A 26,593-nucleotide genomic window follows, 5' to 3' on the forward strand; every position below is an offset into this window, starting at 1 on the left:
ACTTTTGGTATAAATGCAATGTTGTTACCAATTGGAACTCAAACAAACCATTCACTGTTTTGTCAAAGAGAAAATTTCTCATTGTAGACAAATATTGATTTTTTTCCTCCATCACAAAATACAGTGAATGGCTTTACAAATTCGAACTTGTCACTGGTAATAACATTGCATTTATACACATCACTGCTTAGTGCTCCTACCTCGTACTTTTGGTATGTCTTTGGCTAATACAACTGGTGTCTTTATTTCTTCTCCAATAATCTTTTAAACTCAGCAATGCAGAAATTAGCTGTACACCAAGTTATCCATTTACAATGTGAACTGAACCGGCTGGAGTTGTCTTTTTCCAGCCCTAAGATACTTACTGCTGACAATGATGGACTCTCCTATTGAAGACAACACGTGTGTGTTCAGCTTTTGCTGAATGACCTGCACAAATGATTGGTTTATAGTGATCAAATGTTTGCACCACACATCAGCTCACTCTCTCTATCAAACTGACATCTGAACAGATGCACTGTGTACCACGCACCAGGTGCTGAATTGATCACAGACTAATGCAAGATGATGTGTTTTGCTCAAATGCACAATGCCCTGCCTGGTTGAAGAACTGAAATCATGATCTAATGATTGGGGGTGCAACATCCTAACCACTAGGCCATGGGCCCTCGCTGTTCACAGTACACTCCTTAAATCTAATAACTTGTTCAACTAAATTAAGCTTTATCTTAACACATATTTCACAATATTTTAACCAGGTCTCATGGTCTTTCTCTTAGTAGACAAATCCCAAAAATACATGCTTTATTTCTTACAATACCATCAGTCTCTACAGTGTAATTCTAATATTGTTCTTTTAATGATTAGGTACAAGGTCACACCCACCACCACAAAGTCCAATCCTTGTGGCATTAAGGTTGTCCATTCACTAGATGTTGAGGAATATACTGCATTTTTGGAGGAGAGACATGCTTTTGTGAAAGCAGAAGAGAGACTTGAAGAACTGAAGCAGGCAAAGATGTTACGAATATGAGACATAGAGAAGAAAATAGAATATTTTTTTAAGAAGAAAGGGATATATCTTAACTCTGTAATGACCCTGAGTGCCACGCTAGCAGATTGCAAGCTCCTGGAAGGGCCTTTCATGCTGGACAGGTGACAGGACCGAGGCCAGACTAATATGGACCACCTATCCTCAAAGATAAAAATGGGTCTGAATAGGGCCACTGCCCCTTCCTGGGTAAAAGCAAAGTTGCAGAAGCTTCACTGACAATTCAAGACCAACAAAATCTGTGAGAAGAAGGCCTTCTTTCAGGGAAACATCTCCAGATACACAGATGGAGGTCTCCTCCGCCCTATTACTTAGGGAGTAGTTTTGACAACCCAGAGTCATAAACAGTGAAGAAAAGATGTTGATAGCCTATGCTCCAAAGGGAGAAAAGGGCGTGAGTAAGTAACAAGGCCACACATTCCAAAAGGAGGGTGGATATAGTTGATTGAAACCACCCTTGCAGTGCTTTTTTATGTGCTTTTCAAATGGCACCTTGGTTTTAGAATCTCAGTTCTACTGTGGTGGGCAAATTAAAAAAAAAAAAAAAAAATCAAAAAAAGAAGCAGTATCAAATGAAAATTGATTTTTCTCATTGATATTTTATAATGATGTGTTGTAAGACACCAGATTGTTACTAACACCAGAAGGAAGAGAAAAATCAACACTCATTCTATGTATATAATATAAACAAGCCTGTAAGAAATTAAAACGATATGTATATTAAATATACACACACACAGCCATGAAACTCAGAAGCAAAAACAACACCTTGCTACTGTCACTATTTAATGTCTCAACATCAATATATGAAATTTATTTTGGTGACAGTTTAAAAGTTGTTCAGTATTAAAACATATTTTTTTTTCTTTAGTAGTTTGAAAACAACCAAAATTGTAATTCAATGTTGAAAGATGATTCGCTTCACTCAGTGAAATTCTTGTAGTTGTCATTTTAATATATTCAGTACTTGATTTGGATTCTCACAGGGAATTACAAATCGGGCACTTTTATATTTCCTGGCACGCAATCACTTAAAGATATATAAATTTTTTTTTTGTTGTTGAAAATTCTATAGGAATAATGAAATGATAGCAACAGGGGATGGGGACTATTTCTTGGAATCAACATGGATAACACTTTGATTAACATTCTTTGACTTGATAAAATATATATTATAAATGATACAAACAGGGAAAAAAAAAAATTACAAAAAAAAAAAAAAAAAAAATGTAGTTTATTCAGTGTCAGAACAAACTAGACAGCAGTTCCTTTGATGGAAATCAAACAATACCAAGGGATGTTTTGTCAGAAATTTTTTTTTTTTTGTGACATTAAAAATGGTATTTGTAACAACAATAACAACTGTTGATATTGTGATGTAGATAAAACTGAGATTTCAGCTACTATAGAAAATAGCTTTGTATCTGAGAATAAACAAAAAAAAAATCAAAAAAAAAAAAAAAATCAGAAAGTACACAAAATTTAAATAAGAAGTACACAAAAATATAAAATAAATTACACTCATTGATTATATGGAAGATCCATCACAGACTGGGATTGAAATTTCATTATTTGTGAAACAAACTTCTTACTCTAGTCCTTTAAAAATAATCTCCTATCGACATTCCCAATTAGTTGCAGTTAAATAGCTTTAAAAGAAAGAAAAATATATTCACTGAATAAAATAACTTAGCATAAAATATCTGTTTTTATTTGCATGATAGATATTTTCCTAAAACTGTATCAGTGTTATTTAAAGAAAACTTTCCTTAAGATCACTATTTCAATTAGTTACCTTCTAAATACTTTAGAACAGCCATCCCAATCAACAACTGAGACATCGAGCCAATGAGGGAACCTTTACATGGTCACTCTACCTGCTATAAATAGCAGCTAAATTCCATCGAAGAACAATACCCTAGCATTTTAAATGTGGAAAGAACTTACTGGACAATGTAGTCCTATGCACCTCTAAAAAGACGGGGCTGATTATGGGTGGAACATCTCTGATCATAGGTCTGGGCTGATTGGGGGTGGGGTAGGCTAAACAATAACAACAACAACGATTGAGACAGTGGCAAAACAGTTATATATGTTATTCAACAGAGAAACCATTCAAAGAATTTGAAGGCTTGAATTTAGCAACGAGAAACAAAATTTAGAATGAGAAAAAATTAAATAAATTTCAAATCGAATCCAAAATAAACTGGCTGTGAAATTTGCTTTGAAGAGAGAAATTCTATTTTATGCAACTAAGCTAAAGCAAAATGCATTCTCAACATTGCAGTTTGGTTTTACCAAAGTTGTTTGAAACAAAGAGCACAAAAAGGATCAGCAAAGACCATGAATTCAACACCACAAGAAACCTGATGCATTTATTTTATTGAATTATTTTCAATTAATTTAAAAGAAAATAGGAATTCAATAGATTAGAAAAAGAATGCAAAATGTACTCCCCCCCCCCACTCCATTTTGCTCCAAAAAGTTTCTCATTTTCACAGCTGTCAAAAACTGTGATGAATGCAGCCTAATCAAACGTATCCTGGTTTATGTACATATGAACCATAGCCTAATTTTAGTACACAGCTAAGGAGAGAGGTAGGTCTACACCGTTAGAAAGATACACTGAAAATATAACCCAACTGTTAGCTAGAAGTGTGGAGTCCTAAATGGTGAGGAAGCAGTGCCAGTTACTGACGAAGTATGAAATGACTGAGACAAAATACATTTCTGAGTATTAGCAAATGAATTTTTTTTTCTTCTTTAAATAAAAACATACACATGTGAATTCTGCCCCCAAATGAGAAGACAATCTAACCAACAGGAACACCTTAAAGTAAGCTGAGTGCAGCTTCTGAAAGAATAACACCATTTGCATCTCCTACTGGGCTAGCTAGTTTTCGTATCTTCAGTTCACATCAGATAGAGCCATATTAAATGGGGGGGAAATCCAGTGTGATCAGAGCTACAGAAAACTGGGACAAATCAGTTGGTTTAAGGAAACAGAAAACTGTTTCTTATATACTTATGTCATTTTGTTTTATATTTTGAATATATTACCGTTGATGTTAATAACATATAACTGACAGCAGCTGTAACTCTTAAGCACAGCTTGGTGAACTGTAATGACAAGATTTTCATGTACTGAGCCATGATAAATTGGATCAACCTGCCAGGAGTTCTGTTCATGAAGTAGTAATAGCTATGTGGAAATACAAAATATTTTCATGCTGTCAAAGAAAAATAAAGGCCAGAGCCCGTCAAGAATAATTTATTCCTTTCATTTCAACCAGAGTTTTAACCGTAAAGCATCCACTCCATTCAAATAATATCGAAAAAGCCGTTTATCTCTTACAAATCCGAGATTTTCATATAGTTTAAGAGCAGCTTTGTTTGTGATTTCAGTCTCTAATACCACCTAGAAAAGACAAAAAAAAAAAAGAAAAAAAAAAAAAAAAAGGAAAAAATTTATATCTTGGTTTAACAAAAAAAACAAACAAAATATCAAAGTATTTTCAATTGATGCTCAACTACTAAATCTGTCAATATCTAACAATAACAATTACATACATACACAGATCCTCCCAGGGAATTAAAGGAAAAAAAAAACCCTACAAAACATTCATTTTATGTTAGTAATAAACATATTTTGCCACCAATGGTCCAACCAGAAATATTTTAATATTTATGTTAATAATAATAATTATATGATGCCTGTGTGCGAACAGCCATGCTACACAGCAGTGAAACATGGGTTGTGACTGCTAAGGACATGCATAGGTTTGTAAGAAATGAAGCTAGTATGCTTTGCTGGATGTGTAGTGTCAGTGTGCATAAGAGGCATCAGATGTGATGTGCAAGAGAGACGGTCCTGCACTGATATGGTCCTGTGATGCATGTGGATGAGGACAGCTGTGTGAAGAAGGGCTGCACTCTAATGGTGGAGGGAACTTGTTGAAGAGGTAGATCCAGGAAGACATGGGACGAAGTGGTGAAGCATAATCTTCAAATGTTGGGCCTCATGGAGGCAATGAGAAGTGACTGAGACCTTTGGCAGTATGCTATTCTTGAGAAGACCTCTCAGGCCAAGTGAATTCTAGTCATGGCTGATGCCAGTGCCGCGTGACTGGCACCTATGCTGGTGACATATAAAAAGCACCATTCGAATGTTGGGCCTCACAAATGCAGTGACAGGTGGCCAAGATCTTCGATGATATATTGTGCTTGAGAAAACATGTCAAACCAAGTGAGATCATACCCATGACCGATGCCAGTGTCATGTAACTGGCATGTAAAAAGCACCCATGACACTCTTAGAGTGGTTGGCATTAGGAAGGGCATCCAGCTGTAGAAACCATGCCATATCAGATTGGAACCTAGTGCAACTCCCTGGTTTATCAGTTCTTAGTTGAACCATTAAACCCATGCTAGCATGGAAAACAGACGTATGATCTATGATGATGATGAATATTGGTTTCAAATTTTAGCACAAAGCAAGCAATTTAGGTGGGGAGGGAAGAGTGTAAATCTATTATATTAACCCCAGTATTCAGTTGGTACTTATTTTATCAACCCTGAAAGGATAAAAAGCAAAATTGAGCTCGGCAGAATTTGAACTCAGAACACAAAGACGGTGAAATGCTTCTAAGCATTTTGCCCAGCATCTTAACAATTCTGCCAGCTTATCAATAATAATAATGATGATATTAATAAATTAATTTGACAGATAACCAGTCAAAGTGGCTGGTGAGGTAAACCGGTTGAACAATGGTTGGCAAAATACATTCAATGCTAACATGAAACCAAAGGTCCTGGCTTCTTTCAGGTCATTATTATTAATGCACACACTGACTCATACAGACAACAGACTTAGACACAGTTTCTATAAACCAAATTGAATTCTCGGGCTTTAGTCAAACTTTTATGTTGTACATAGTTTAATAAAAGTCACAATAAAATTTTAAAAAAAAGGCATGATGCAAGACTGAAGATGTAATTCACCTCTAGCAGGATTAGAGGAACAGAATTTAAATACAATGACAGTAAAAGAGACAGACATATGTGTATAAGACAATAATGAACAAAGATGTTAAAATAAGTCAATGACATGAGTGCTGTTGTTGTTTGACCTGCTTGAAATAATAGCCAATGCTCCCCATGCCTTTAAACAAAAAAAGACATATTTAATATGGTAGTTTCAGATACAATATACATAAATATAAGACTGGAAGGCCCTTGATCATAGGTGTACTCAACCAGAGGTTATCTAGAGTTAAATATCATCATTGTTGTTTAATGTCCACTTTTCCAAGCCTCCATTGATCAGACGGAATTTAATGACTTAGATTTCCCATAGCGAGATGCCTTTCCTGTTTCCAAGTAAGGCAATATTTCCCATGGCTGACATGTTCTTCACAGAAGACTAGAAGCAAATAACATTGCTTGTATGATAGTGAGGCTTGCTTATAAAACAACACATGTCAGGACAAAATTACACACACATGCACATATGCATGCGTGTATGTATGAGGCTTCTTTCAGTTTCTGACTACCAAGTCCATTCACAAGGCTTTGGGTGGCTGGGCTATGGTAGAAGACACTTGTCCAAGGTGCTGCACAGCGAGACTGAATCTAAGAACAGATGGTTTGGAAGCAAGCTTCTTGACTCACAGCCATGTTTGTTATATTTATGTGTGTGTGTGTGTATATATATATATTGTACAGAATGAAGTTAAAACTTATGTACTTTATGAACACAACTATAAGTAGGTAATTTGAAGCTTGTATCAGAATTACAAGTTTTACCAGATGTGGCTCTACTAGAAAGTTACTTTAACAATAGTATTACCAACAAAACTTGAAGTCTCTTCTAGATCTTTGCTCTGCAACCTTTCAATGTGTAAGTGAGCTATTGTCCTACTTATTTCAATGAAATCACAAGTTAAATAATGACAATTCATTACTCTAATAGCCAGCAATAGCTTAAATTATCTACTTCAAACTCAAAGTAATTGTCTCCCTTAGCCATATTTTAGTTTGATGATCTTCCATGAGACATCAAGCATTGTAATTTAAAGAATTCTTCTTCAGATTTACATCCATTTATCCATGCTTTGTATAGGTGACACATTTTATTTGTACTTGTTTGTCGAATTTCAATCAAACAAACTGGAGCAAGCAGAGTTGGACGTCTTGCTGACACAATGATAAAAGTAGAATTTTAACTTACGACCATGTTGACAGATGTCCAACACAGTAAATTGCTATATGATCTATATAATACACACATGCAATCAATCCAATATATTATACCACACACACACACGCACACATAATTTACATTAATTTAACTATTTATTTAGGTCAGATAAAGACAAACAACAGAGTGACAAACTAAACACCTTATGACACCTTATTTATTACCCTGCTTTACATAATAACCATCATCAATTAATGTCCACTTTTCCATGCTTGCATGGGTCAGACAAGTTGCTGAGGTAGATTTTCTACAGCCAGATGCCTTTCCTGTTGCCAACCCTCACCTGTTTTCAAGCAAGGTAATATTTCCCTATGGCCAGACCCGTTTTTCATGGAAAACTGGAAATGAACAACTACATTTGTATGATGATGGTGCTCATTTACATCCATCACATGATGTCTAGACAAGGACACACAAAAACATACATGTACATATATATGACAAGCTTTTTTTCCAGTTTTTGTCAACCAAATCCACTCACAAAGCTTTGGTCGACTCAGGTGCCGCACAGTAAACCTGAACCCAGCACCACATGGTTAGGATGCAATCTTCTTAACCACACAGCCATGCCTGTGTTTCAGTTTAAATTCAGCATGAATCAACTTTGCCAATTATCCACAGTGGAGTCAAAGTCCCTTCATTACCCAAACGCCTTCACAAAATTGTCTATGTACCAGAAGGGAAATATATAATCATGACAGCATTCAATTAAGGTCTTATAGTTAGTCATTATCTTAATGGAGTTGAATTTCCTCGTATATTCCAATATTGATCAAAGCTAGTTTGGTGCAGCCATAATGAAGTATACCACCATTAACATTTTTTTTTTTTTTACATATAGCAATTAAAAGGTTCAATAAATGACAAAATTTATATTTATTGTCAGAACAAATGTTTTACTTCCCCAGCTGGAAATCCGATTTTTTAAGTGGAAGAAGAGGATTTAATTGTTGTTAAACTAGACAAAGCAAAAATATGTCTTTGGCATGGCAAAAAAGCAGGCTTTTAAATGCATCACCCTTGGTCAAGTAAGCAAATCTTTAATCCAGTCAAATTGTTCAAATGCTCCACATTCTTTTAATAGATTTAATATCGAATTATTCTGTGTTAGTCAATTGTCTATAAGCCTATTAATTAGTGGTTCTTTAATTCTACTGTTATAGTTTTTAAGTGAATTTACTGTAAAACTCTTAGAATGTTGGTTTTCTTTCAGTAGGCAGAAAGTCATTTATGTAAAGAAGAGGAAAAGATTGTCTCACTCTGTCATAGTCTAGTAATGGCACTTATTTTCATCACCCTAGGAAGGTTATAAAGTATAGCTGAGCCTGGACAAATTTAATCCCCCAAATTTTAATAACTGAACCAGAGTGACAAATCTAGCTAAGCATCCAACATTCCCCATTTGTACTCTATTTTGTAAATAACATTCCATACAAGAGCTGGTATATGATGTTTAATACTGTATTAATGATATGATAGTTTCAAATTATGTATTATGTTCTATGGCTGAGTTCATATTTCAGTTAAAAGTAGAAACACAATGATAAAAGTTGTGATAAGTTGGTTGTTTAATAGTGAGCGATTTCTAATACAATGTTCAATGATTATAAATGATGTGTCATTGTTTATTTTCAAGGATCTAAAGTAATATTTGGTTGGATGATACCTATAGTCTCAGCTAGTCATGCTTGGGAATTCAACTGGAAAGTCCAATAATGATGGAGAAGGTGCCTGAGGATTCTATCACTATGACTCTCCCAGAAATAACTGGCAGAGAAAATGGATGGCTGGATAAAGTAACAATGGCACAAGACAACAAATTTTAGGGAGATATGGATCTGTTAAACCAACCCTAGTATTTATTTTATTGACCCTGGAAGGTAGTTAACCTCAGAACAGAGAGACAAATAATAATAGTGTCAAATTTTGGCACAAGGCCAGCAATTTTGGGGAAGGGGCTAAGTCAATTACATCAACCCCAGTGTGCAACTGGTACTTATTTTATCAACCCCAAGAGGATGAAAGGCAAAGTCGACCTCGGTGGAATTTGAACTCAGAACATAAAGATGGGCGAAATGTTGTTAAGCATTTTGTCCTGTATGCTAACAATTCTGCCAGCTCACTACCTTAATAATAATAATAATAATAATAATAATAATAATAATGATAATAATAATAATAATAATAATAGTGGATTCAAAATTTTGATTTTGGGGAGGGGGTAAGTTGACTACATTGACTGCAGAGCTTAAATGGTACATATTTCAGTGACCCCAAAAAATGAATGGCGAAGTCGATCTCAGGGAATTTAATGATAATATTGATAAAAACTTCACATTTCACACGATGAAATGCATAAAATAATTTTGAAGATGAAGCAAATTAAAGTTTAAAATAAAACACTTGCATAAAATCAACAGGAGGATTTCCTTAAAAGATTTGAAAAAAAAAAACAAAAAAAAAAAACTCACCTCATCACAACCATCAGCAAGCATTGCTCTAATGGCTTTTAGAACTAAATTGGAGCCTGCAAAACATAATAAAAATAAGTGAAAGTTAATATTAGGAAAATGCACAAAATTAAATACAATTAGAAAATAAGGATCTTATTACAAGAATTACTCTAGGGAAATATGTAACAAATTGTTACAGAAAATTTGTTGTTCATTTAGAAACACCATCATCATCGTTTAACGTCCACTTTCCATGCTAGCATGGGTTGGACGATTTGACTGAGAACTGGTGAACAGGATGGCTGCACCAGGCTCCAATCAGATCTGGCAGAGTTTCTACAGCTGGATGCCCTTCCTAACGCCAACCACTCCGAGAATGTAGTGGGTACTTTTATGTGCCACCAGCACGAGGGCCAGTCAGGTGGTACTGGCAACGGCCACGCTCAAAATGGCGTATTTTACGTGTCACCTGCACAGGAACCAGTCCAGTGGCACTGGTAATGACTTCACTCGAATGTTTTCTAACGTGCCCCTGGCACAAGTGCCAGTAAGGCGATGCTGGTAACGATCCCACTCAAAATGGTGCTATTTACATGCCACTGGCAGGGAAGCCAGACAGCTGCTCTGGCAATGATCACGCTCAGTTGGTGCTGTTAGTGCTCCACTGGCACAGGTGCCAGTCATCGAATATGGTTCAATTATGATTTCGATTTCACTTGCCCCAACAGGTCTTTGTAAGCAGAGTTTAGTGTTCAATGAAGTAAAGATATGAATAAGTGAGCTGGCTACACTTCTGGCAGAGGCCACGGATTATGGTCTCACTTGGCTTGCCGGGTCTTCTCACGCACTGCATATTTCCAAAGGTCCCAGTCACTAGTCATTGTCTCACAACAATATACAGTCAACAAACTGACTATATTGCTTATTTCAAGGAAGAGCAGCAACAAGGAGACTTAGCTTTACTTTTAGAACTAAGAAGTATTTCGGTTTCAAGTAGTTGCTAGCTTCTAACAGGGTCCAAATATACTCAACAATGAAATACTGTTCCCACATTTGGAACACCTTATCCTTGTTCACTACACCTCACCAATGCTGGTGCCATGTAAAGAGCACCCAGTTCACTCTGTAAAGTGGTTGGCATTAGGAAAGGCATCCAGCCATGAAACATGCCAAAACAGACAGTAGTAGTATTGTGTAGTCCTCTGGCTGACCAGCTCCTGTTGAACTGTCCAACTCGTACCAGCATAGTTGTTGGCACTCCATCGCTTACGATGTCGAGGGTTCCAGTTAATCCGATCAACGGAACAGCCTGCTCGTGAAATTAACGTGCAAGTGGCTGAGCACTCCACAGGCACGTGTACCCTTAACGTAGTTCTCGGATATTCAGCGTAACACAGTGTGACAAGGCTGACCCTTTGAAATACAGGCACAACAGAAACAGGAAGTAAGAGTGAAAGAAAGTTGTGGTGAAAGAGTACAGCAGGGTTCGCCACCATCACCTGCCGGAGCCTTGTGGAGCTTTAGGTGTTTTCGCTCAATAAACACTCACAACGCCCAGTCTGAGAATCGAAACCGTGATCCTATGACTGTGAGTCCGCTGCCCTAACCACACCAGCATAGAAAACTGACGTTAAATGACAAGGATGAGGAAGAAAGCCATTTGCTTGTTGATAAGGCCTCTCTTATTAAAAATCCTTAATCTTCGGCCCATCATCATGCTCTTTTACTGATCCTTCTATCGCTTCAAGAACAGTTTACTGTTCAGATTTCACTCGTTGCACTATTCTGTAGCCTACTTACTACTCATACAGTGTTTTTCTCACTAATCTCTACCAAACACATAAATCCTTTACTTTCAGTATGGCTACTCAATAGAACTTACTTTCCCTGTATGCCTTTCTCTAACAGCTTGACATTCACCAAATATATTCACAACATGAATTTATCCTTTCTAATCATAGTGATCTTTTCCCCAGATGTTATGAGCAATATTCCAGTCTACTTTCAACAAAATTTTAGTACAGTTTGTCTATACTTACCAATTTTCCGCCGTCTATACTCAGCATCAACAGCAAGCATAGCTATATATCCTCTTCTTATAACTCCTTGGTGGATGTCCAATTTGCAAACTATGGCACCAACACATTTACTGCCATCCATACACTGTAAGAGATAAAAAAAAAAAAATGTGAGTTTCTTTGACAAAAGCCTCATTAAATTAGGAAAATACAACAAACAATTTAAATGAGAACATTGATAAATGGTGACCAAACATTCCTTAAGTTGAAGTGACCCCATCACTTATTTTTTTATAAAGCCTGGTACTTATTTTATTGGTCTCTTTTGCTGAACTGCTATGTTACGGGGATGTAAACACACCAACACCAGTTGTCAATTGATGGTGGGGGACAAATACATACACAAAGACACACAAACACACATATATACAATATGTTTCTTTCAGTTTCCATCTACTAAAGCCACTCACAAGACTTTGGTCAGTCCAAGGCTATAGAAGATGACACTCACCCAAAGTACCATGCAGTGGGACTGAACCCGGAACCGTGTGGTTGGGAGGCAAACTTCTTACCACACAACCATGCCTATGATAATCATCATATGCATGGTGAACAGCGAGAATCAAAATAATGACTTGCACATTTATTCTTAATTCAGGCAGATTCAAATGTGAATAAGCTAATTGCTGTTGTGTTTTGTCACAAGTGAACAACAACTTTATGACGAATATGTGCTCAGAACGCATTTGATTCATACATGTACTAATGAACTGAATGTGTTAACACAGTAGCAATTAGCATTTGTCCAAATCTGCCAGAAAATGTATTAGGAGTAAATATGCAAGTCACCATTTGTGTGTGTGCGCGTGTGTGTGTGTGTGTGTGTGTGTGTGTGTGTATATATATATATATATATATATATATATACACACACACACACACACAATAATACCTTACTTAGGCTTCTTACTACACAACCACGCCTGCACCTATAAATATTATATTGCCAGAGCAGTTGTCTGGCTTCCGTGCTAGTGGCCCGTAAATAGCACCATTAGAGCATAATCGTTACCAGAGTTGCCTTCTAGCACTTGTGCTGGTGGCATGTTAGAAAATCATTCGAGCGAGATCGTTGCCAGTGCCACTGGACTGGCTCCCGTGCAGGTGGTACGTAAAAAACACCATTTTGAGCATGGCCGTTGCCAGTACCGTGTGACTGGCCTTCGTGCCGGTGGCATTTAAAAGCACCCACCACACTCTCTGAGTGGTTGGCGTTAGGAAGGGCATCCAGCTGTAGAAACTCTGCCAGATCAGATTGGAGCCTGGTGCAGCCATCTGGCTTGCCAGTCCTCAGTCAAATCGTCCAACCCATGCTAGCATAGAAAGCGGACGTTAAATGATGATGATATGATGAAGACACCATAGAGTATATGAATGAATTCATTATATATATAAAAATACATTTCTAACCTTGTTGTAAAGAGAGAAGAAACAGGCATAACATCTGAAGGTTTATAGTTTCAATTTAGTTACAGCTCATTAGCTTTAATGTAATCAGAACCACAAGTTATCTCAATCAACAGTTTATCGCTCTATATATACAGTAGGTCCCACGCATCCATGCTGGTAGCATGCTAAAAGGCACTTGTGCTGTTAGCATGTTAAAAGCACCCATGCTGGTGCCATGTAACAAGCACCTGTGTTGGTGCCATATAAAAGATACTTGTGCTGGTGCCACATGAACAGCACCCAGTACACTCTGTAAAGTGGTTGGCATTAGGAAGGGCATCCAGCCATAGAAACCATACCAAAACAGACAATGTTTCTCTATATGAGTAGAGAAGCAATTATAGTGGATACTTGCTACCACTAAGGTACAGATACATAGAAATCCCAGATCTAGCAATTCCACTACTGTAAATGGACGTTTTTTCCCCCACTACTGATACTTCTGTGCATTTTAGCCTAATACGTCAATATAAAATGCTTTCTCAAGAATACCATCATGCTGTGGCTTTCTCATAGTATAGCCATGTTAAATCAGATATACAGATTAAGATATATATATGTCAGTGCTGCCTGGCTGGCACCTGTGCCGGTGGCAAGTAAAAAGCACCGTTTGAGCGTGGCTGATGCCAGTGCTGCCTGACTGGTACCTGTGCTGGTGGCGTGTAAAAAGCACCATTTGAGCATGGCTGATGTCAGTGCCACCTGGCTGGCACCTGTGCCAGTGGCATGTAAAAAGCATTCACCACACTCTCAGAGTAGTTGGCATCCAGCTATAGAAACCTTGCTAAATCAGATTGGGGCCTGGTGCAGCTCCCAGCTTACCAGTTATCAGTCAAACAGACCAACCCATGCCAGCATGGAAAATGGACGTTAAATGACGATGATATATATATATGTTCATTTTTAGCAACAGAAGCAGTATTATATAAAAATAGTATTCTGTACATCTTGCTTAACTCTTTAGCATTTAAGTTGGCCATATTTGGCCCAAATATTCTGCATGTTTTATGTTAAAACTAACTAAACCCAACCACCCTTACCAACCATATAATGTCATTCTAAAAATATACAAACACACCATTGAAATCTTACGCTACGCTACAAGATTAAATGTGATTAATTCAAAGCAGTATGAATAAATAAGCATTACATTTGACAAAGACATCTGAATGTTAAAGGGTTAACGTAGATAAATTGTAGAAATCCATACTACTGCTGTTTTCTTCTCGAGAAAGCATCATGTATAGATGTACAGTGCTAAAAAGCACAGAAGAATATCAGTAGCACACGAGAAGCATCCAGCAGTAGAATTTCTACATATTTGCATGTCATCAACAGCAAGCATCCATTAGCAACCATATGCTTAGACAAATTTAAGTTCTATTGACATAGAAAAACAGTGAGTAATAAATCATTAGTGTTGTAAATAGCCAGCAGGCTTGCTAAAACTTACGTGACAGAAACATTTTATTATATCAAAATAGCATTCTGTATACTACAGTTGTATGGCTTCCAACAGCCTTTCTACATTAAGGAAGATATACAGAATGCTATTCGCAAGCCCTCGCCTGTCACCAATTCAGGAGATATTTCCCCATGGCCAGATATGTTTTTCCTAGAAGACGAGAAACAAACAACCTTGCTTGCATGTTCATTTTCAACCATTATGTGATGTCTAGACAAGGGTACATACAAACAGCATAAGGCTTTGATTGGCCTAGGGTTGACTAATCCATGCGAGCATGGAAAAATGGATGTTGAGTGATGACGATGATGATATCACATAATATATCAAAATGAACAGAAAAACTGAAAAGCACAAGTGTGCATTTCATTTGGATACCCCGACAAGGAGAACTCAGCAATAACATGTTGATACTGCTTGTCCTTGGCAGAAAAGAGCCATCCAACATTTTATCAATGAGTTCTCACTAATGTATGTGGCCGTGTATAGTACCATCTAAATATTTTGTCACTACAACCTTCACATGTTAATTTCGATTGGATTCAAAAGATAAACTCAAGAGCTACAAACTACAATGAAAATAATATCAATACAACAAATAAATTTTCCCTTTACCACATGCTTTTCAACTAAACATATAATAACATTAGATGAAATGTCAGGAATTCTAACTATAAATCTATTGTTATGCTTTTAAAAAAAAATTAATCTGAGAAACAGGGGCACTGTCCAAAACCTTTTCAGGCTTTGACTGGCTGAGAGATAGTGACAGCTGGGGAAGTTTAATACATTGAATGCCACATTCAACATGGAATGTAACTTCTTGTATTGTAGTCTTTATCTCTTTCTTACACATATATACATACATATTCACACATATATTACAATATACGACACACACACACACAGTAATCCCTTGACTACCGCATGTGTTACGTTCCAAAATACCCCACGATAGGTGAAAATATGCGAAGTAGAAACTACTGTATATTGTTTTATTATCATTTTTATAAATTGTATATATTTATTTTATTATCAACGCAAAACAACACCACAGAGGAATCAACGTAAGCTTAAGTAATAAACTGCGATAGGTGAACCATGATATGGCAAGGGATTACTGATATAGTTGTTGTTGGCACTCAGTCGCTTACGACGTCGAGGGTTCCAGTTGATCCGATCAATGGAACAGCCTGCTCGTGAAATTAACGTGCAAGTGGCTGAGCACTCCACACACACGTGTACCCTTAATGTAGTTCTCGGGGGATATTCAGTGTGACATGGTGTGACAAGGTTGACCCTTTGAATTACAGGTACAACAGAAACAGGAAGTAAGAGTGAGAGAAAGTTGTGGTGAAAGAGTACAGCAGGGTTCGCCACCATCCCCTGCTGGAGCCTCGTGGAGCTTTTAGGTGTTTTCGCTCAATAAACATTCATAACGTCCGGTCTGGGAATTGAAACCGTGATCCTATGACCGCGAGTCCGCTGCCCTAACCACTGGTCCATTGTATATACATATATACAGTGGAAATGCAGTTTATGATTTTGCGTCATTCCTGAAGGCCATTCATTACCCGAAATGTTTGTAAAGCTAAACTATTTTTCTCATAGGAAATTCAAGAGAAAGGATGTGCACTGTGTGAAAGTTAGACAGTAACTGACACTCCCAGCCTGTTGCCAACCACTGATGCCAGCTTGCATGTTCATTACTTGAAACACCAGTTGTCACTTGACACATTTTATGTTTGAAAAACTGTTTGTAAACCGATTTATTCACGAATCAAGGTTCCAGTGTAATATATATCATACCAGTGACACGTTAAAGGCACCCGGTACACTCTGTAGAATGGTTGGCATTATGAAGGGCATGTAGCTGTAGAAATCAAACCAAAACAGACTGGAGCCTGGTGCAGCTCTCCATCTTGCTAGTTTCAGTCAAACCGTCTGACCCATGCCAGCATGGAAAATGGATGCTAAATGATGATGATATATATAAAAAATGAAAGGAAGAGAAAGAAAATGGAATTCACGAAATTTTTTATTAATCACTACGATTGTTTCAACACATCATGCATTAGTGCCTCACGAGTGAGATGCTGTACTCAAATTGAAAACTATTATATATATATATATATATATATATATATATATATATATTAGATCAGGTTATGAAAGTTACAGAGAGGGTCATAGCCCAACTAATTAGGGAGCGAATCAATTTAGATGAGATGCAGTTTGGGTTCGTGCCAGGTAAAAGCACTACTGATGCCTTATTTCTAGTGAGACAGCTGCAGGAGAAATACCTAGCTAAGGATAAACCTCTGTACCTGGCTTTCGTTGACATGGAGAAAGCCTTTGACAGGGTCCCCCGATCCCTTATCTGGTGGTCAATGAGGAAACTTGGGATAGAAGAATGGTTAGTGAGAGCTGTGCGAGCCATGTACAGAGATGCTGCCAGTAAGGTGAGGGTTGGAAATGAGTACAGCAATGAATTCCGGGTAGAGGTAGGGGTCCACCAAGGTTCCGTCCTCAGCCCCCTCTTATTTATCATAGTCCTCCAGGCAATCACAGAGGAGTTCAAGACAGGTTGCCCCTGGGAGCTCCTCTATGCTGATGACCTTGCCCTAATTGCGGAGTCACTATCAGAACTAGAGGAGAAGCTTCAGGTGTGGAAGCAAGGTCTAGAATTGAAGGGCCTTAGAGTCAACCCAGCTAAAACCAAAATCCTAATAAGTAGGAAGGTAGATAAAACACAAACCCCTTCAGGTAGATGGCCCTGCTCAGTATGTAGAAAAGGAGTAGGTAGTAACTCTATAAGATGTACCCGGTGCAAGCTATGGACACATAAGAAGTGCAGCAACATCAAAGGCAGGTTAACTAGGAAGTTAGTTTTTGTTTGTGGCAGATGTTCAGGTGCAATAAAGACTGTAAACAAACAGGAAACAACTTCTATCTCATTCCAGGGTGAAAAACTAGAGGTAGTCGATAGCTTCCGCTATCTGGGCGACCAAGTTAGTAGTGGGGGTGGGTGCGCTGAAAGTGTAGCTGCTAGAATAAGAATAGCCTGGGCAAAGTTTAGAGAGCTCTTACCCCTGCTGGCGACAAAGGGACTCTCACTCAGAGTAAAAGGCAGACTGTATGACGCATGCATACGAACAGCCATGCTACATGGCAGTGAAACATGGGCTGTAACTGCTGAGGACATACGTAAGCTCGCAAGGAATGAAGCCAGTATGCTCCGTTGGATGTGTAATGTCAATGTGAATACCCGTCAGAGTGTAAGTATCTTGAGAGAAAAGCTGAACATTAGAAGCATCAGTTGTGGTGTGCAAGAGAGACGATTGCGCTGGTATGGACATGTGGTGAGAATGGATGAGGATAGCTGCGTGAAAAAGTGCCACACCCTAACAGTTGAGGGAACCCGTGGAAGAGGTAGGCCCAGGAAGACCTGGGCTGAGGTGGTGAGGCAAGACCTTCGTACATTGGGCCTCACCGAGGCGATGACTACTGACTGAGACCTTTGGAAATGTGCTATGCGTGAGAAGACCCGGCAAGCCAAGTAAGATCGTTGCCAGTGCCCCTGGACTGGCTCTTGTGCGGGTGGCACATGAGATGCACCACTTTGAGCGTGGCCGTTGCCAGTACCGCCTGACTGGCTCCCGTAGGATTTTCGAGTGAGATCGTTGCCAGTGCCCCTGGACTGGCTTGTGCCGGTGGCACATAAAAGACACCATTTCGAGCGTGGCCGTTTTCGTGCAGGTGACACGTAAAAGCAGCCACTACACTCTCTGAGTGGTTGGCGTTAGGAAGGGCATCCAGCTGTAGAAACTCTGCCAAATTAGATTGGAGCCTGGTGTTGCCATCCGGTTTCACCAGTCCTCAGTCAAATCGTCCAACCCATGCTAGCATGGAAAGCGGACGTTAAACGATGATGATGATGATGATGATATATATATATATATATATACACACACACACATATTTGTCAATTCTCTCAGATGTGACAAATTAAAGAACTCAATACACAAGTGTATTAAAGAATACTCTAGAAGTGTAGAGAATTCTTCAATACTTTATAATTGAAAGGTTCATAATTCCAATACTCCAAGTTTCATGTTTCTAATCATTCAGTAGGTAAAATGTCTGTTTTCTTTTGCTATTGAAATACTATAAAAAGTTAAGAAAATACTTGATTGGGTTCCTTATAAAGAAAAAAAAATCGACAACCTTGAAAGCAACATGTGCAAAAACAGCTACTTCAAGTTCAAGGTTTTCTTTTCATTTCTGGCATGTGAAAGTTGTAGTGACTAAATATTTAGAGGGTAATATACAGTGTCTCACACACATATGCACAAATATACATCTATTGCTCTACCAACCAGCCTATCAAATGTCCTTGTACATCACTGGGTTGCAATGTGCTTCTCTTCTTCCCTTGATTGTAATCCTCTCTTTTATTAAGGCTGAATTTTTTGACTATGTCATCCTTCCGTTGTTTTTGGAAATCTCTTCTAATCTTTTGGATACCATTCAACAACTGCACAGGTCTACCTGCTGTCTGAGAGCTTTGCAACATGTCTTGTTGAGCAGAACTTGTGCTTTTGGTATTCTATGATCACATTTTCCACTCCACTCTATTTTTGTGATCATGAGTGCAACACCTTAACCACTAAGCCATGTGCCTTCACACACACACACACACATACATTTCAGTAGGTTTTTTCAATCTGTCCACTAATTCCATGCACAAGATATTGGTTGATCTGTGGCTAAAGTATATTCATATATAATCAGATGTATAAATCTACTGTGTAGATTTGATAGAGAGAAACTAATAGGAGTGTCTTATGTGTGTGTGTGTGATCATCATCATCCTTTAACATCTAATTTCCATGCTACAAAGGTTGGATGGTTTGACCATAGTTAGCAAGCGGGAGAGTCACACCAGATTCCAGTCTGATTTGGCTTGGTTTCTACGGCTGGATGTCTTTCCTAACACCAAGTGTGTGAATGTGTTTGTATTCCTTTTGTCTTTGTGGGTTTGCTGCTTGTAAGCATTAGTCTAACTGTCAATGTCATTTGCTTGCAGTCACTATGAAAGCATTGAGGTTATCATTCTGTTTGAAAGCAGGTTTGCTGGTGGCACGTGTAAAGACATTTGAGCAAGATCGTTGCCAGTGCTGCTGGATTGGCTCCTGTGCAGGTGGCACGTAAAATACACCATTTTGAGCGTGGCTGTTGCCAGTACCGCCTGACTGGCCTTCGTGCTGGTGGCACGTAAAAGCACCCACTACACTCTTGGAGTGGTTGGCGTTAGGAAGGGCATCCAGCTGTAGAAACCCTGCCAGATCAGATTGGAGCCTGGTGTAGCCATCTGGTTTCACCAGTCCTCAGTCGAATTGTCCAACCCATGCTAGCATGGAAAGCGGACGTTAAACGACGAAGATGATGATGTGATGAATGACACCAGGAAGAGCATCTGGTTGTAGAAAACTTTGCCCTAACACTCTTATCTGACCCATGCAAACATGGAGAAATAAAACATTAAAATAATGATGACATGTATAGTTATACAAACGTATACCTTTAAACACACACACACATTTAAATCCTTTCTACTATAAACACAAGGACTGAAATTTTGTGAGAGCCAGTAAGTCGATTACATTGACCCCAGTACTCAACTGGTACTCATTTCATCATGACTGAAAGGATGAAAGGCAAAGTCAACCTCAGTGGAATTTAAACTCAGAACATTAAGAAGGATTGAAATGTTGCTAAGCATTTTGTCCAGCATGCTAACGATTCTGCCATCTCAACACCTAGCACATACACACAGACATAAACATAAATATATGTATATATACATATAAGTAAAAAGTAGAAAATAGTATCTTTGATATATTAAAAACTCTGTATCTATTAGCCATTTCAATAACATCAATCACCATTCACAATCCTATAATTAATAATTACATTATAATAGTTGTGTATGTGTCATCTCAAGATAGAGATATCAACCACGCCATGTTTGTTATATATAGTCCAAAATAAAGGAGTATAAAAATACAAAAAAAAAAATTATCAAATAAAACATAATAGCAATGCATTCACACAGATGTAGTGTGTAGCAGAGTGCCAAAACAATAAATCTTTGTCTCAATGGCCAGATAAACAGTCAGCATCCAGTTATGAGGCACTGATAAGGTTCTACTGTAAAACCATCTTATAAAAGGTCAGTGAGACCCAGGAAGACATGATCTCAGTGAAGGCTGGTCTCAAGACATTGAGCCTCACAGAGATGATGAAGGAATGAGCTAACTGATGATTCATTGTGCTTGGGAAGTCTAGTCTGTGACAATGCATCTAATCTTCCTAACACTCATCCTTCCATCACTCTTCTAACTATAGCATTATTCAGCTACTGTAACAATATAAGAGCAGAATCTGCACATATTTCAGTCCCTTTTGTGCTCCCAGTTATTTCCCCTCTCTATGGAAATAACGCCTTTTAAAATACACCCTTCATTCACCCCTATTTGTGCCGCCTGAGATCTCCCTTTCCTAAGAACTACCATACTTCATCTTTGACACCCTCACTTATCTGCTGTCAATAGTCCTCTACCCCCACCTGCTAACAATAGCCACTCCTATATATCTCTGACTGCCACCTGTGTCACAGTACATATCTCTCTCCCACAGCATATCAACACCCCATTTTCTGATCTCCAAGCTTATTATACTGCTGCTCTCCACCCTTCTTGTATTGCCACTTACCACCACTTCCTTCCTGAGCCACTCCCATATCTTTCACTCCACTCCATACTGGTATTTACCACTGACCACACTTCATCTCTACCCTCATCTATAACCATCTGTCACTCTTCTCTCATGCTCTTACGAAATTACCTACCCACCCACCCTTCCTGATCCTGTCCTTATTCTCTCTTATACTCACTTTCCTACACCTTGATAGTATGCTGACACCTTGTCAGCACCAACTTTCTCTTCCTTCAAGCTACTCCTACCCACCCCTATATAATGCAAGAAAGCAATGCATGTCCTCTATAGTAACACATTTGAAACTGTCCCTCTCACCACTGAGCAAAAAGCTACCTTCCTCTTTACTACAGCCCCATTCATGGGAGTGCAGGCTTTTTGTCTCACGAGTTATTTGTAGTGATAGTTTTAGTGCAACAAAAGACCCCCCCCCCAGTTCACTGTGTAAAGTGGTTGGCGTTAGGAAGGGCATCCAGCCACAGAAACCATGCCAAATCAGGCATTGGAGCTTGACACAGACTTCTGACTTGTTGGTCCTGTAAAGCTGTCCAACCCAAGCCAGTATGGAAGACAAAAAAGTGATGTGATGATGCATACATATATGTGCATGTACATATACATATTCATGCATACACATTATACATATATAAGTGCTCATATACATTTATATACAAACGCACACACAAAGGTGTGAGTATGCATACATGAGATTTGGTGTGCACACATTCAGCAATTTTTCTGTTTCACATTTCCTGGAAAAAGAGAAAGTGCAACAATGAACAATAGACTGATAAATGTAGAACCACACGAATTATGGAAGTATTGTAACAGCATGAAAATATACTTTTCCCCTTGATATCTTCGATTTGGATTTATGAAAAAATTATATAGACAACAAATGCAATTGGGTTCATCATAACACCACATGTGCAAAAGAGATTGAAAAGCTAATTTTACAATGGAATATATAATACCATTTCATAAATTTATAGATATTGTACAACCATTACTAGGTAGCAAAGATTTTGACATGCTGTATGTAACAGCTGCAGCATGGTAAATTTTATATACTCCTACAGTTTCGTTAGTGTTTAGAATATAGAAATAAAAATAAAGTTTGACCTGGTTTTCATATTGATTTATGGCATACCAACTTCCGACTGACAAACACACCAAGGAATTTATGATGCACTGTTGTTTCGAGTATCAAACATTGGCAAAAATTCGAGATCGCCAATATTTACTGTCCTTTATAATTCTAATAACAATAACATCAGAATTTGAAAGATTTTCAAAATAAGGGTCCATTATGGTAGTAACTTCGATCGGAAATATTAAGGAAAAGAACAACGAAAAAACAATTTAGCCCTAATTCTAGTGTAAACATGAAAAGAATAATTGCATTTAGGGATCTCCTTGTCTTATGAAATGGGCATTTTTGACGAATTTTAGTGATTACATTAAATATTCTTTCTTTTCGAGAACATCTAAAACTCAATGAAAGAAATTATGTGAACTGTTATTGACCTGTGAAAATAGGTACAAGGTTCAATTAGCCTTGGTACCACCAAGTCATTAAAATATCATTATATAACAATTGTTGATAAATAGGAACCCAAACTAATTTAGGTTGTGCTTATACATTCCAATCAACTTGACTAATCAATGGTTGCTAAGAAAGAAAGAACAGTTGACTCAATGATTAAGCAAGTTTCGATGGGCATCAGAAGAACAGAAAATCTTCAGCAACTAGGTCCAGCTATACTACAGTTAAAATGGATTCAAGGCCAAATATAAAAGGGCAGAGAAAACTGAATGTTAAAACGAAGATTATACGACGGTCGTTATTAGGCAAAAACTGGGAAGTACTGGACTAAAATAGCCAACAATATCTGAATTCGTCCTTCTATACCAGAGTTCAATTCCAATCAGAGTTGATTTGGCTTCTAAGTACCAATCATGTCCTAGCGTCAGTTCATCGACTACACTTCTCGATACATTTTTAGTTTTGACTAATCACCTATAACAGCAATATCATATTAATGCTACTAAATCTAGGTAAACTTGCATTTGCGTACAACGGTTTCGAATTACGATAGAAGAGCAAAACCAACACAGAAGAATCCGAAACTACTTTTTGGTACTACTACAAGCTGAAAAGAGTATTAACGTAGTTGTCTGAAACGAAGACTAATTAACAGAAAAGAGCAATAAATATATTTATTAGTAGAGTTGTTTGATTTGTAAATAGCCCAATAATTAGTGCATATAGAGCAAATGAACATTTTGGAGAACAATGAAGAAAATATATCAGGTTTAAACTTGATACAGATAATTCCAAATTTTACTTAAGGAATCTACCGAATACACTTTATGAAGAAATTCGTAAATATAAACAAGTGTTATATAAATAAGCAGCGGAGATCTTAATGTAAATTAACGTTAACTAATATTTGCATACAATATAAATTTTTAAAAAAACCCAAAATGTAACAGCATTTGATGGAATCGAACCAAGTACACTCCCGATTGCCAGGAGGCAACTGCGTTAACTATTTTCACAACCAGACAATTTAATATTCCTGCTTTTGAATGAAGCCAACATGTTTTTACTGTGTTGAAAATTTTCATCGCTGCGGCTAGATCTCACCAAGAATTTCTGTTCCACTATGTATGTAGGTCTGTGAGAGTATATTGTATGATAGAAACTCTGCAGTGAATATATATATATATATATATATATATATATATATATATATATATATATATATGTGTGTGTGTGTGTGTGCGCGCGTGTGTATGTGTGTTACACATACACACACACTTGTGTGTGTGTATATATGTGTCTGTGTAACCATAAAACAAATGCTAATAAAAATGATGTAATTTCAGGGTATATATAAAAAGTAAATGACGATAGCAACGACAAGGAATAGAAAGAAATACGAGATTCAACTATTATCATTATTACCGAATTTGAAGAGGTTTGGAAGTCGGTATTCGATGCTTCTTAGTCTGGGTTTATGCTAGTAGTGATCCAAGTGGGCTTCCGTACAAACACCACAGTTGTACACGGATACTAATGACTTTCCGAAACCACACTATTTTACTTCGCTTGCAAATTGCACTAACCTAGCCATAAAGAAACCTCCTATAAGGATTTGTAGCTTTGCTTTAGGTGTGTGTCATAGACCAGAGTTTCTATTTTTTTTAAAAAATATATTTATAGTTCCTACATGTAACCTAGAAGACATGAATAAACAAAACAAAACCAAATATTATTTGCGGTTTTACAAAGTCTGAAGAGAGGATTACATGGAAATTTTCAAATAAAAGACGAAAATAGTGGTTCATTCACAAGCAAAGAATCTGCAGTGAATAACCGAATGAAACTACTATATTCAGGGGACTGAGAATTATAGGAAGAAGACGTTAGAGTTGAGTTAGGCAAGGTTTAAATTTGCTCGGCCTCTCCGAGGGAGCGTTATTTCTTGTAGTAAAATGCCAGTTGGAGACTTGGTTTGCTATAACTGGAATGAACAAACTGAAACTAATAAAACCTTTCATATCGATGTTGTTATTACGGGGAAATAAAATATAAGCGGATCATTAAAACAATCCATGCTATATGTATATGTAGTTATGTCTATATATGATACACGACTACACAGATCTATATTTGAATGTGTAAGTCTGTGTGTGTATGAGAGAAAGAGAGATAGTAAAAATACTCTATAAGCAACCTGGTGTATACACTTATAAGGATATGCCGATAAATGGCAAGGAACAACTAGTCTACAAGTGGTTTCCAGTGACTCCAAGAGCCAATGTCTACATTTTAATGTAAATATTTAAATCAGGAAATTTGTGACGTGTTTACGGTAAACTAGATATATTTCTGTTAACCGTGTTTTAGTGAGTGGGACCGACTTGCTAAATACCAAACTATTTCAACAAAACACTGTAGAAAGGGCGACATATATGAGAGATACCAAGTAGTAGGGAGTAAAACATTACTTCTGCACAACAGTAGTTGTTTTGCAGTCAATAAAATACCTTCTTACCAAACGATACACAAGTCATACACTGTTTACTCACCAGGAAGCACAATTTTGGCCAGTTGTGAATGAAATATCGGTATGTATATATCGAATAAGGTTCAGAGAGATCCTTGGTAATCAATCGCATAATATCGGCCATCTGGAGTTCACATTCGTAAACGCGATACTCCAGTTGGCTTTCTGTAGCGACAGTATTAGCACATGCATCATCTACAACTGCCGTCTCAGGTCCCGAAGATATGGCAACAGTAGATGTGTTGTCCTTAGAAATGTTAAGGTTATTCAGTTGTTTATTTACACTGTCCATAACCTCTTGCCGATTGGAAGGGTTATCGTCATGGTCGCGTGACGATTTAATCTCTTCTACCCCGGACTGACAAGACAAAATGCCCGTGTCGCTTTCATTATGACTGCAATCAGGATTGCAACTAACACTATTTAAAGTACAACAATCATATTCCTCTTCGCCGTTAGGGCCGAGCAATCCATCAGGTAAGACATGGTTAATCAGTCCGTTTTCATCTGTTCTATGTTTTATCTTGCCATTTGGTAATGTGTTTTCTTTGATTCCGGCTCGTTCGATAATTTTGGTGGTGGTAGATACGACCTGGTGATCTTTAGTGATTGTAGACAAGTTGTTCAGTTCCGACAAGTTCGTTTGATTACTGCCCCAAGCAGTGGCTCCATGTGCCGAGTCCAGCTGGGACGCATAGATCTTCTCCTCTTCACAGCAACCTAAGCTAAGGCCACTATTTTCCATTTCATGGAGAAAATGCAAATGACGCCGATTTAGATAAAATGTTAATAACTGTATATAGACTTATAAGGCAAAATCTAATCAATGCAAACGTTTGTGATCATAACAAGTATTATGGTCAAACAGGTTAAAAAGGAGCAGACCTTGCGTTAAGACATGTTGAGAAAATACCATTTTACATTCAAGTACTAGTTGACATGCGTAGTGGACTACGTCGTTGGATTACTACGCTACTTCTAA

General features: G+C 37.7%; 1 protein-coding gene across 1 annotated transcript; it reads right to left on the bottom strand.

The window, feature by feature from the left end:
• Positions 1–1,824: 1,824 nt before the first annotated feature.
• LOC106878892 (uncharacterized) lies at positions 1,825–26,543 on the bottom strand. Its single transcript, XM_014928241.3, has 4 exons — positions 25,634–26,543; positions 11,803–11,926; positions 9,782–9,837; positions 1,825–4,469 (listed from the first exon to the last, which is right to left on the bottom strand). Exons 1-4 carry the CDS (start codon positions 26,354–26,356, stop codon positions 4,332–4,334), a joined length of 1,041 nt encoding a protein of 346 aa, XP_014783727.1. The 5' UTR covers positions 26,357–26,543; the 3' UTR covers positions 1,825–4,331.
• Between the last annotated feature and the right edge of the window lie 50 nt (positions 26,544–26,593).

Source organism: Octopus bimaculoides, chromosome 4, assembly GCF_046866305.1.
Source record: "Octopus bimaculoides isolate indiv1 chromosome 4, ASM4686630v1, whole genome shotgun sequence".
Lineage (NCBI taxonomy): Eukaryota > Metazoa > Mollusca > Cephalopoda > Octopoda > Octopodidae > Octopus > Octopus bimaculoides.

Excerpts from the sequence above, each read along its gene's own strand:
- LOC106878892 (XM_014928241.3), bottom strand. The coding sequence starts at position 26,356 with ATGGAAAATAGTGGCCTTAGCTTAGGTTGCTGTGAAGAGGAGAAGATC. Across the intron at positions 9,838-11,802 it reads GTATAGACGGCGGAAAATTG|GCTCCAATTTAGTTCTAAAA; the intron begins GTAAGTATAGAC and ends TATGTTTTGCAG. Across the intron at positions 4,470-9,781 it reads TTGCTGATGGTTGTGATGAG|GTGGTATTAGAGACTGAAAT; the intron begins GTGAGTTTTTTT and ends TGTCTTTTCTAG.